Source organism: Melanotaenia boesemani, chromosome 12 (genome assembly GCF_017639745.1).
Source record: "Melanotaenia boesemani isolate fMelBoe1 chromosome 12, fMelBoe1.pri, whole genome shotgun sequence".
Taxonomy (NCBI): Eukaryota; Metazoa; Chordata; class Actinopteri; order Atheriniformes; family Melanotaeniidae; genus Melanotaenia; species Melanotaenia boesemani.
This window is the reverse complement of record NC_055693.1, coordinates 1,914,003-1,927,759: the sequence shown is the minus strand read 5'-3', so window position 1 is coordinate 1,927,759 and position 13,757 is coordinate 1,914,003. Positions and strand designations below refer to the sequence as shown.

The 13,757-nt window shown below is 45.9% G+C and overlaps 1 protein-coding gene across 2 annotated transcripts in view; it reads right to left on the bottom strand.

Annotated features, from left to right (window-relative positions):
* The window catches only part of LOC121650710 (contactin-associated protein-like 5), a 168,961-nt gene that overhangs the window by 35,516 nt on the left and 119,688 nt on the right, over positions 1–13,757 (bottom strand). For both annotated transcript variants that reach the window (XR_006012319.1, XM_042002380.1), the window contains exon 14: positions 1,596–1,752. Coding sequence is in view for 1 of the 2 variants with exons in the window: in XM_042002380.1 (XP_041858314.1) it covers positions 1,596–1,752 (157 nt within the window). In the remaining variant the exon portion in view is untranslated. The remainder of the gene's footprint in view (positions 1–1,595; positions 1,753–13,757) is intronic.

The following is a 13,757-nucleotide window of genomic DNA, read 5'->3' as shown; positions in this document are numbered from 1 at the left end:
ATCATCTTTCCATCATCCATCCATCCATCCATCCATCCATCATCCATCCATCCATCCATCCATCCATCCATCATCCATCCATCCATCCATCATCCATCATCCATCCATCCATCCATCCATCATCCATCCATCCATCATCCATCCATCCATCCATCCATCATCTTTCCATCATCCATCCATCCATCCATCCATCCATCATCCATCCATCCATCCATCATCCATCATCCATCCATCCATCCATCCATCATCTTTCCATCATCCATCCATCCATCCATCCATCCATCATCCATCCATCCATCATCTTTCCATCATCCATCCATCCATCCATCCATCCATCATCCATCCATCCATCCATCCATCCATCCATCCATCATCCATCCATCCATCCATCATCCATCCATCCATCCATCCATCCATCCATCATCCATCCATCATCCATCCATCCATCCATCCATCATCCATCAATCATCCATCATCCATCATCCATCCGTCCATCCCTCTTCATCTCTCTCTTTTCCTTAAGTCAGCTGACATCCTGACAACCTTTAATTTGATTTGATCTGAGATTTCTTTTAGGATTTTTAGTCGTTTTTTTCTAATGTGACAGACTGTTTTATGGGTTTCTTGGACATCAGAGTCCATGTTCTGTTCATTAAGAAGTTCAGGACTCCATGTAGAAATTGACTGAAGCAGGTTTTTATCTCTGCCGCATCTTCATCACTTCTCTGTCTGTTTTGTCTCCACTTTGCTCTGATTGGTCAGAAACTGCAGAATGAAAGCTGCTTGTACTTCACTGAAGGTGTGTCAAGCAAAACGTCAGCATAATGCAGATGTGTTGTATGATGTCCTCACGTTCAGGAGAAAACAAACTGGAATATAAACAACAGTCAAAAACAGGGCGTTCAGTAGGAGGACATTAATGTCTTCTAGGGAGTAATCTGGACTTGAGGCCTCCCAACTGGCCCTCAGGGTACCTATGTGTACCCATCTGAGGGCCTGAAAGGTACATTTATGTATGTAAATAGTAAATAGTTCATATTTGTGCTGTTTCATTTAAATACTAGGGTAAAATATCACAAGATAGTCTCAGATGACAAAAACAAAAGAACGAAATGGTCAAACAAGCTTTCCTCATGGATGAAGACGTTACAGCTCCCTCATACGCTCAGCAGATTTTAATAAATGGTAAATTGTGCAGACTTTTAGATTACTTTTATCGTCATAGTGGCTGCAGCTCAGGATGAAGAGCCAGTCAGAGGGTTAGCACTATCAATGGCATAAAAACATTATCTTCCATTTAGGTTGTGATGGCGGAACATTTTCTACTTTTAAATTAGAGCACAAGACACCACCAGAGGTACAATACTGCTCCTTATAAGGTACAAACTGCAAAGCTAGAAATAAGTATGCTTTGTTGAGGGTACTATCCCAGTACCAAGCCTTTAAAGGTATAATTCTGTGCTTCAAATCCTGAGCGTGATGGAGAACTCACTGTGAGGTAGACTTTGGGATCTGCAGAGTTTCAAGATGGAGAAAAAACTAGAACCCAAAAAGCAAATGATTTTCCTGTAAATGAAAGGATGAATGGAGCGTACCAGGCCTCTGTATCAGCATCACAGTTGCAGAAGTAGTTCATGTCCATGCAGTTCTCCTCCAGGCTGCAGGAGCACTGCTGGACTCCAGGCAGGTAGCCTCCCCAGTAACTCCTCCTCTCTCCTTCGCGGTCCAGCCACCAAGACAGCGGACTGCCATCTGCAACACAGTCGCCACAGAACGTCGGTCAGAACCGAGCTGTAGCATGATGCTGCACGAGGAGGATCATCAAACATAAAAACCAACAATCAAGATAAAAAAACTTTATTGCTTCATTTTCCTTTTTTAACACTTTGAAATTATAATAAGCTGAAATGAGCTGTTATCTCATGAACTGTGCCTTTTGTCCATTAACCACACGGGTCATTTTCTTCATATTACAGCCACTCTGCAGAGAAACTTTTGCTGAGCTATGAAGTCATAACTCATCACATCCAGTCAGGGGTTAGGTGGTCCGGCTTCAATCATCCATCACACAACATGACCCTGCAGCATTACAACGAAGCCAGCCAGCAAAGAAAAGACCATTAAGCTGCATGTCAAAATACATAATCACGTGTCACCTGCTACAGTGCTCTCCTCCCTCATACATTATAGCTCCATTAAGCAAAGCTTTTTCTATGGATGCACGCGTCATAGTGCGGAGGCAGCGAAGAATTACCTGTCTGTTTTTCTCCGTGACTGAAACGTTTTTAATGGCGTCATTTGACCAGAATTGAAGGAGTGGTTGGCGCAAAACTCTGAATATCCAGCCTACATTTGCATAATAAAAGCTGCCTCTCTGTCCTTGCATGCACATCCCTGTATTCTTCTGCTTTGCTTTCAAGCATTCACACACTGAGCGGGCTCGCAAATAAGGAAAGGCAACGATCAATAGTTCCTGGAGGAGAGGTCACCCTCTCTCTCAAATTGGCTCATATTGACACAACTTATTCTCATCAAGGAAGCGAAAGCATCTTCCTGTTCCACTGATGCATGAATGTCTACCATGCAAACAAGCTAAAGACAAAAAAACACACATTTAACGTCTTCTTTACGAGGCTTATTTCTTCTGCCTCCTGTCTGAAATGACAACAAAAATAAAACAGGGCTACCAGGGCTGTATGTATCATTCTGGTCTCTACACAAAGCTGAGACATGGGAGATTCCTACAGAGTGTCAGAATCAAGATACGTGTTACTGCGTCAGAGTAAATTCACCTGGAACACAGAAACAAATTTACATTTTCTATCTTCATCCAAAAAAATACTGTTATGTGTATAGTAAAAAAAAAATCCTAGTAGTCTTGGGGACAAGTAAAGTAGTCCTGGGAATGAGGAAAGTAGTCCTGGGAATGAGGAAAGTAGTCCTGGGAATGAGGAAAGTAGTCCTGGGAATGAGGAAAGTAGTCCTGGGAATGAGGAAAGTAGTCCTGGGAATGAGGAAAGTAGTCCTGGGAATGAGGAAAGTAATATCTGAGGAGGAACTGTGCTACAGCAGAAGGTAAAAGTGAACCTGAGCAGGTTTCTAGGTGTATGTAATAGAGGTGTTACGCAGTTAAATATCTCAGGAAGGCAATGATGATGATGATGATGATGATGGACACCTCTTTCAATGGTCAGAGTCAGGAGGATCCAGGGATAGCCCAACATCCTCCTTAGAAACACCATGAGGATCCAGAAAGAAGTGAACCTGAGATAGTCTATTATAAGAAGAGCGAATCCTTCACTATAAACCTCCTTCATCTCCATGGAAACCAGCAGGACCTTCATGGTTCATTTCAATCAAAGTCATCGGAGACATTAGCGAAGTTTTTATAGCTGGAATCAAACAGCAACAGTAAGACCTGGTTTCTGGTTCTGGCTCCTGAGTTTCTGTGCTGTCATGTGACGTCATGTAAAACAGAAGTTTTAAAGTGGACAGAGATGTTCTCCTGGTTTCTACATTCCCATAGAACTGCTGGGGTGTGAACTGTGTTTGGTTTGGAAGGCAATGCTTAGCAGAGTCTTTTAGCTGAGTTTCTCTCCATCATGTTGCTATGCTACATGCTAGCATCGCTGCTTCCTGGTGTGTGCAAACATCGTTTGTGCTGTACTTGTGGGGAAGATGTTAGCCTCTGGAGGAGCCAGAGCTGGAAATGCATATTCGGACAAGTTTCTTCCTCATTTCAGGGACCCCGTTTCCTGCAGAGAAGCGTAAACAACAAACATTTTCCCAATTCTGCAGCATCTGCTGGTGTTATTTCACACTGCCGCTAGAATAGCATGTATGTAAATACCAGGTTGTCATGGTGACATTTAAACAAGCGTGAACATCATAGAAAATATTCCTGAAAACAAATAAGGAAACCAGCAATTATATCTCCTGTCACCGCCATGTGAAGTCAGCTCTCAGCAACCTCAACTGTGAACGGCTGTTATAAATCAGAATAAAACAGACTAAAAGGAAAGTACATGACTGAGTATCTGTGTTTAAAGTGAATGGCAGAGACAGAAAAGATGTGTTTTACAGCTCTACTCCACAACTGGAGGTGAACTTCAGACGTTCTTGGCACATGTCTGCATCTGTAGTCCCAGCGGGCCTCTTTGAGCAGCTGCTGCTGTTGTGTTTTTCTGTAAATGAGCGTGATGAGTGTCACTTTGTCACAAATTACTGCAGGAAGCTGCAGGCTGTGGTTGTTGTTGAAAGGGATATTCTTTGTGTGACCAGCTCGGGAAAGTAAAGTACAAAGAGACATTTGACTTTTTCCACAGGAGATGTTGGAACAACAAAGCCAAACATGAAAAACTCAGGCTGGGTCTGAAAGTGCTCATGCAGCTGTAAAATAGGCTGTTTTCAGTCTCTCTTTGATGTTTGATGCGATAATGAATTTGTTTATTCGTGCACACTTTGCACACAGGGACGGTGGAATCCAGGACTTCATGAATGTTTCATGATTTAAGAGCAAATGTTTAGATGTTTGGGACCAAAGGTGCCAGAGCAGTTCCACATGAACGCTCACACAGAGACCAGCCTCTCTAGTTGTTGTTGGAATTGAACAAGAAGAGAAAAAAAGAAGGAAGGGGGGGGGTTTGGGGGCCGCAGCTCCCCACTGTGACAAACTGCAGAATGCCTGACTTTAAACTCACTGTGCAGCCCTGCTAGAAGCCACAGCCGGCTCTGTACAGCCTGACTGCAGCTCCTCATTCATTTAAATGGGACCATTAGGGCGCCGGAGCAGGATTAAAAGAGAAAGTCTATGAGGCTGCTGAAGCAGGAAAATGTGTGTCCATATTTCCAGCTTCAGTAGGAAGAGATTTGCTGTTTCCTTCATAGCAGTTAAAGTCAAGTAATTAAGGCCAAAGATACACTCACATCCTGTTCATGTCATGGTTGCTGCTCTGCTGGGCCTCCAGTCCCTCATCATGCTCATCTGCTCCACCTGTGGCAATCCTGATTGCTCACTCTCTTCACCTGCTCCCCTCCCTACTTAAGCTCACTCCAGTCCTTGCTTCCCTGCCAGATGGTCAGCATTGTTTTGCCTTGTTGATGTCCAGCGTTTACTCTTGTTTTCTGATTCCTGTGTTTGACCTAGTTACGGCCCTTGGACTTCTCTTGCCTCATCCCCTGTCGGACTGCTCCTGCCTTGTGATCTCCTGGATTTTGACCTGTTTTGGAACGACCACGGATATTCGCCTGCCCCAGCTAAGTAGTCTGCCTGCTACCCCTGTTTATGACTCTTGGCTTCTTAAATCTCTGCTCGTTTGGATTGCGGATCATACTGACTGTTTCTGGAGCCCTTTCAGGATATTATTCCCTGCTCTACCTGAGGAAGGCGCCACCGCTTCCTACTGGACCAAACCCTGCTCATCTCCTCCATTACCTGGACTGAATAAATTACTTTCTTGGAATCTATCACTGTGTGTGTGGCTGAATTTCCGGGTCCTCAGGGAGACACCATTACAGTACCATCTGGCCAAGATGGACCCGTCGCCCACACAGGAGTGGCGTTCCTGCGTCGACTCTTCCATAACCAAGCTGGAGTCCAATATGCAGGACCTCATGTCAATGCTGACAAATCTCTTTTCACCTGCAGGTCCCTCCCGGTCGGAGACTTCCCCGCTACCTACGACCAACCCTGTCAGTTCTGTTCCGCCCTCTCGGGAACCACGATTAACCCCACCAGAGGTCTTCACCGGTGAGCAGTCGCAGTGTCGGCCATTTCTAACTCAGTGTGAAATCCAGTTTGAGCTGCAACCTTCCTCTTTCCCATCTGATCGAGCTAAGGTGGCCTATGTGGTGGCATTGCTGTCCGGAAGAGTTAAATTATGGGGCACCGCTGAATGGCAAAAAGACTCTCCTCTCTGCCACTCATACAGGGATTTTTCTAAAGCCCTCATCAGGGTTTTCGACCCAGTTTTGCCAGAGAGAGAGGCGGCGCGTGGGTTATTAACCCTGCGACAAGGCAAGAGGCGGGTCACGGACTATATAATTGACTTTCATGTCTTGTCTGCAGATAGTTACTGGAATGATGCGGCACTCTGCGACGCTTTCTACCAGGGTCTCGCAGAGGATATAAAGGATGAATTGGCTACACGGGATGCTCCGAAGAGTCTGGTCGAGTTAGAGATTCTCTCCACACGCATCGATCTCCGACTGCAGGAGCGGCAGGAGGAACGTAAGCGCTCTCATCTGGGCCGTCAATCAGACACAGGGGGTAAGCAGACACATGACAGACCTACGCACAGCTCCCTCGTCCCCATGGAAACGGAGGAACCCATGTCGCTCGGACGGACACGGCTGCCTCTCCAGGAGAAGGAAAGGAGGTTTAAGGAGGGGCTGTGTCTCTACTGTGGAGGATTCGGTCATAAAGCTCTCCAATGTCCTTTAAAAGAACAGACTCAGTAGGAGAAGTGAGGCGCCTACTGAGTCAGAAGAAATCACCGGAGACCTCAGAAATGTGTTCTGTACCAGCTCAGTTGATGATAAACGAACGGGAAAGGGCAGTTTCTGTATTCATTGACTCAGGCGCAGACACAGAATTCTTGGATATTGGATTAGCCCAAGCCCTTAATATCTTGACTCAACCCACTTCTAGGACTGTTAAGGTTTTGGCTTTGGATGGGCATGTTTTGCATAAAATAACCCAAGAAACTGTTCCAGTGGAATTGGTCATAGGGGGTAATCATCGTGAGCTGGTTTCCTTTTTACTTATCAATTCACCCGAGGTACCGATCATTCTGGGTGCATCTTGGTTGAAGAATCACAATCCCCACATTGACTGGAACAATATGGAAATCATGGGCTGGTCCCCCGACTGTTTGTCCACCTGTCTCAGAACAGCTACCGCTCCATGTGAAGATCCCAGGCCAGGTCCAGAGGTGTACCCTAGCCTAGCTGACGTCCCTCAGTGCTACCATGATCTCAGGGAAGTATTTAACAAACATCGTGCTACCTCCCTACCGCCACATCGATCCTATGATTGCTCTATCCAGCTGTTGCCTGGAACCTTTCCCCCTAGAGGACGTTTGTATTCTCTGTCCAGTCCTGAGCACCAGGTAATGAACACTTATATTAACGATTCCCTTAAGGCCGGCATTATTCGGCCGTCTTCCTCTCCAGCTGGTGCGGGCTTCTTTTTTGTTGAGAAGAAGGATGGGTCGCTTCGACCGTGTATTGATTATAGGGGGCTCAATGACATTACGGTTAAGAATCGTTACCCACTGCCCCTAATGAACACTGCTTTTGATCAAATTCAGGGGGCCACCATTTTTACCAAATTAGACCTGCGAAATGCCTACCACCTCGTCCGTATCAGGGAGGGCGATGAGTGGAAAACGGCATTTAATACCCCTACAGGGCATTATGAATATCTGGTCATGCCGTTTGGCCTGTCGAATGCACCCGCCGTGTTCCAGTCATTGGTGAATGATGTACTAAGGGACATGGTTGGTCAGTATGTCTTCGTCTACCTGGATGATATACTGATTTTCTCCAAGGATTTAACTACCCATAAAAAACATGTTCGTGCTGTGCTTCTCCGTTTATTGCAAAATAAACTCTATGTCAAGGCCGAAAAATGCGAATTCCACAAGACTACGACTTCTTTCCTGGGTTACGTGATCACCCCCGATGGCATGTCCATGGACCCTGGTAAGGTTCAAGCTGTTAAGGACTGGCCAGTTCCACAAAGCCGCAAACAGCTCCAGCGCTTCTTGGGCTTTGCTAATTTCTACCGTCGGTTTATCAGATCTTACAGTTCAATCTCATCACCCCTACATGCTCTTACGTCAACCAAGTGCAGATTTCTCTGGTCGGATCAGGCGGATAAGGCCTTCAAACAGTGAAAGCAGTTGTTTACCTCTGCACCTGTGCTTTGCTCCCCAGACCCATCACGTCAGTTTATTGTGGAAGTCGACGCCTCAAACTCCGGAGTGGGGGCAGTCCTGAGTCAGAGGTACGCAGACAATAAGACTCATCCTTGTGCCTTTTTTTCCAGGAGCCTGTCTGCTGCTGAACAAAATTATGATGTGGGCAACCGGGAACTGCTGGCGGTAAAACTGGCACTGGAAGAATGGAGACACTGGCTGGAGGGGGCCAAAGAACCCTTCATTGTATGGACAGACCACAAAAACCTGGAATACCTAAAGACGGCTAAAAGACTTAATCCCAGACAAGCCCGGTGGTCCTTGTTTTTTGGCCGATTTAACTTTTCTTTGTCTTACAGACCAGGGAATAAAAATGTTAAGCCTGATGCGCTCTCTCGACTCCACGACTCACCTGAGGCCGAACAGTCCGAGGATCCGACGGACTTCATCCTACCAGCCTCCGTGCGGTTGGCAGCGACCAGACTGGAGATTGAGCGCAAGGTTGTTGGCTCCCATCAGCACCACCCGGTGCCTGCTGCATGCCCTGTGGATCGTCTGTTTGTTCCCCCTCACCTTGTGTCAGAGGTCATATCCTTCTGTCATTGTTCTCGCCTGTTTTGTCACCCAGGTATGGGAAAGACCCTGTCTGTGGTCCAGGCTCGTTTTTGGTGGGGTACCCTGGCCCAGGATGTCAAAGACTTTGTCATGGCATGTCGACTCTGTTGCCAGTCGAAAACCTCACGTCGTCCACCTATGGGGCTGTTACGACCTCTCCCTATTCCTAGTCGGCCCTGGTCCCATATGTCTATGGATTTTATCACTGGTCTTCCCCCGTCCAATGGTCACTCAGTCATACTCACCATTGTGGATCGTTTTTCTAAGATGACTCACCTGGTTCCCCTCCCCAAATTGCCCACGTCCACGGAGCTCAGCGTCATCCTGTCCCGGGAGGTTTTCCGTCTTCATGGCCTTCCTGTCAATATTGTCTCGGATCGAGGCCCCCAGTTTGTCTCCAGGTTCTGGGGTGAATTCTGCTCCCTCCTGGGCATTCAAGTGGCCCTCTCCTCTGGCTTCCACCCACAGACAGATGGCCAGACTGAGAGGCTCAACCAGGAGGTGGAGACTAAGCTCCGTATCCTTTGCGAGAAGGACCCCTCTGCTTGGTCTCAGAACTTGCCTTGGGTGGAGTTTTCCCTGAATTCTCTTCCCTCCAGTGCCACGGGGCTGTCTCCCTTTTATGTTGTTTTTGGTTATCAACCCCCTGTGTTTGGGGTTCAGGAGAAGACGGTTGGGGTGCCTTCGGCTCCTGCTGCCGCCCTCCGTTGCCAGCGAGTGTGGCGGCGTGCCCGCCAGGCTCTATTAACCACCTCTGCCGTCTATTCCAGGTCCGCCAACAGGCGACGGATTCCTGCTCCCCGCTACCGAGTTGGCCAGGAGGTTTGGCTGTCTACTAGGGATCTCCCATTACGTGTGGAAAACCGTAAGCTGGTGCCTCGTTTTATCGGTCCCTTCCCCATTTCTAGGATTGTTAACCCGGTAGCTGTTCGTCTGCAACTTCCCAGGACCCTTCGAATACATCCCACATTCCACGTCTCCCGGATCAAGCCTGTCGCTTCTTCTCCCCTGGTTCCCGCCTCCGCTCCCCCTCCTCCCGCCCGGTTCGTTGCTGGGGGTCCGGTCTACACTGTCCGGCGCCTCCTCCGCTCCCGGCGCCGTGGCCGTGGGTTGCAGTATCTCGTGGACTGGGAGGGTTACGGGCCGGAGGAGCGCTCTTGGATTCCCTCCCGTTTCATTGTGGATCGTACGTTGGTCCGGGATTTCCATCGCTCTCATCCCGCGATGCCGGGTGGTCCGTCCGGTGCCGGCCCTTGAAGGGGGGGTACTGTCATGGTTGCTGCTCTGCTGGGCCTCCAGTCCCTCATCATGCTCATCTGCTCCACCTGTGGCAATCCTGATTGCTCACTCTCTTCACCTGCTCCCCTCCCTACTTAAGCTCACTCCAGTCCTTGCTTCCCTGCCAGATGGTCAGCATTGTTTTGCCTTGTTGATGTCCAGCGTTTACTCTTGTTTTCTGATTCCTGTGTTTGACCTAGTTACGGCCCTTGGACTTCTCTTGCCTCATCCCCTGTCGGACTGCTCCTGCCTTGTGATCTCCTGGATTTTGACCTGTTTTGGAACGACCACGGATATTCGCCTGCCCCAGCTAAGTAGTCTGCCTGCTACCCCTGTTTATGACTCTTGGCTTCTTAAATCTCTGCTCGTTTGGATTGCGGATCATACTGACTGTTTCTGGAGCCCTTTCAGGATATTATTCCCTGCTCTACCTGAGGAAGGCGCCACCGCTTCCTACTGGACCAAACCCTGCTCATCTCCTCCATTACCTGGACTGAATAAATTACTTTCTTGGAATCTATCACTGTGTGTGTGGCTGAATTTCCGGGTCCTCAGGGAGACACCATTACAGTTCAACAGCTAATCGTCCAATCGCATGGCAGCTACTCAACACATCAGCCATGCAGACACGGTCAGGAAGACTGGATGAGGTTCAACCTGGGGCTCAGAGTGAGGACGAAAGGGGACTTAAGAAAGCTAGTCCCCGGATTTACTTCCAGACTGGACGACTGTAATTCATGATTAGTACTCTGTCCCAAAATGTTCTGAAAAGTCTCCATCTGGGTCTGGTTCTGATGGGGTTTTTCCTCCCTGGTTCTGGTTCTGATGGGGTTTTCCTCCCTGGTTCTGGTTCTGATGGAGGTTTTCCTCCCTGGTTCTGGTTCTGATGGAGGTTTTTCTCCCTGGTTCTGGTTCTGATGGAGGTTTTTCTTCCTGGTTCTGGTTCTGATGGAGGTTTTCCTACCTGGTTATGGTTCTGATGGGGGTTTTCCTCCCTGGTTCTGATTCTGATAGAGGTTTTCCTCCCTGGTTCTGGTTCTGATGGGGGTTTTCCTCACTGGTTCTGGTTCTGAGGGGGATTTTCCTCCCCACTTTCTGATCGTGCAGCTCAGGATGAATCAAAGATCTGATCCAGTCTGCTTGTTTTGCTTTGCTCAGTCATTATTTCATGAATCTGTTTATATGAACACGGTTTTTATAAACTGGACTGATGTGGATCATCGTGCATCTGTTTTAACTGATTACTACTAACTGCTAACAAGTTGCACTGATGTGTATCTGTACATGGTAAACAAGTACTGTAGGTTTAATGTCTGACTGTTCAGAAAACATGCTTTATACATGACATCTACACTCACTGTGCACTTTGCCAGGCCTACCTGGTCAACTGTTTGTTAACACAAAGATCTAATCAGCAAGTCTCCAGGCAAAATTAAACTTTTAAAAACTTATTTCTGTTCATCAGGTACAAAAGCGACTTTTTAATGGAAACAATCCCATTAAAGCTTTAAGTTTATGAGAAGAGGCTACACCTTTGTTTCATTTAGTGTATGAAAGTTGATTAATATGTAAATTAGTGTCTGCCTCTATCTCCACTCATCACCTGCTTATCTTCCAATCTGCTTTCTGCTACACAAAGAAAGATGAAATCCATTCATCCATCCATGAAGTCCATTTTCTGCTGCTTTCCGGGTGGCGGGGGACAGCAGTCTGAGGGCTCTTATGCTGCATGGGTCATTAAAGGGCTTACACAGCAGCTCTACACCACAGTCTCATAAGTACTGAGCTACAATCACTGCACTGGGAGGAGATGCTATGCTGACAGTCTTACAACATGTGGGAAATCTGTGCAGCACCGTAACATGTACAAACCCTGAAGAGGCAGCCTGTCAGATCCTGAGCTTTTCTAAGACTTCTCAGAGACTGGTTTTGGTAAAGATTAATGGATCAATCCGCTTCACAGGGGAAGCTGCAGACACCTAAAGCCAAACCCGAAAACACCAAATCAATGTTAAAAAAAAATTAAAAAGCAGCTGCAATCAAACACCCCTGCTGCGTCTTTTCACAAGCCAGTTGAACATGCTGTAAAGATGACGTTCAGCAGCCAGCTAGGACGTAAATCGATGCAGAAAATATCTCTCCAGCACAGAAGCAGCAGCAGTCCATAACACCAGATAAGACAAGTTCAGTGTGAATCAAAATTTACAGTTTGTTAGACATCAGAAGTTAAAGCTAAACCACAATCACAGACGTTCCCACTGCCACCCCAAAGCTGAGTTCAGACAAAACATCTGAAATGAAAAGAAGTGACTAAACATGACTAAACATAACTAGATGTGACTAAACATGACTAAACATGACCATACATGACTAGATGTGACCATACATGACTAAATGTGACTAAACATGACTAGATGTGACTAAACATGACTAGATGTGACCATACATGACTAAATGTGACCATACATGACTAAATGTGACCATACATGACTGGATGTGACCATACATGACTAAATGTGACCATACATGTTTAAATGTGACCATACATGACTAAATGTGACTAAACATGACTAGATGTGACTAAACATGACTAGATGTGACCATACATGACTAGATGTGACCATACATGACTAAATGTGACCATATATGACTAGATGTGACCATACATGACTAGATGTGACCATACATGACTAAATGTGACCATACATGACTAGATGTGACCATACATGACTAAATGTGACCATACATGACTAGATGTGACTAAACATGTGTAGATGTGACCATACATGACTAGATGTGACCATACATGACTAAATGTGACCATACATGACTAGATGTGACCATACATGACTAGATGTGACCGTACATGACTAAATGTGACCATACATGACTAGATGTGACCATACATGACTAGATGTGACCATACATGACTAAATGTGACTAAACATGACTAAATGTGACTAAACATGACTAGATGTGACCATACATGACCAAATGTGACCATACATGACTAGATGTGACCTTACATGACTAAATGTGACCATACATGACTAGATGTGACCATACATGACTAAATGTGACCATACATGACTAGATGTGTCCATACATGACCAAATGTGACCATACATGACTAGATGTGACCATACATGACTAAATGTGACCATACATGACCAAATGTGACCATACATGACTAGATGTGACCATACATGACTAGATGTGACCTTACATGGCTAAATGTGACCATACATGACTAGATGTGACCATACATGACTAAATGTGACCATACATGACTAGATGTGACTAAACATGACTAGATGTGACTAAACATGACTAAATGTGACCATACATGACCAAATGTGACCATACATGACTAAATGTGACTAAACATGACCATACATGACTAGATGTGACTAAACATGCCTAAATGTGACCATACATGACTAGATGTGACTAAACATGACTAGATGTGACCATACATGACAAAATGTGACCATACATGACTAGATGTGACTAAACATGACTAAATGTGACTAAACATGACTAGATGTGACCATACATGACTAGATGTGACCATACATGACTAGATGTGACTAAACATGACTAGATGTGACTAAACATGACTAAATGTGACTAAACATGACTAGATGTGACCATACATGACTAGATGTGACCATACATGACTAAATGTGACTAAACATGACTAGATGTGACTAAACATGACTAGATGTGACCATACATGACTAAATGTGACCATACATGACTAGATGTGACCATACATGACTAGATGTGACCATACATGACTAAATGTGACCATACATGTTTAAATGTGACCATACATGACTAAATGTGACTAAACATGACTAGATGTGACTAAACATGACTAGATGTGACCATACATGACTAGATGTGACCATACATGACTAAATGTGACCATATATGACTAGA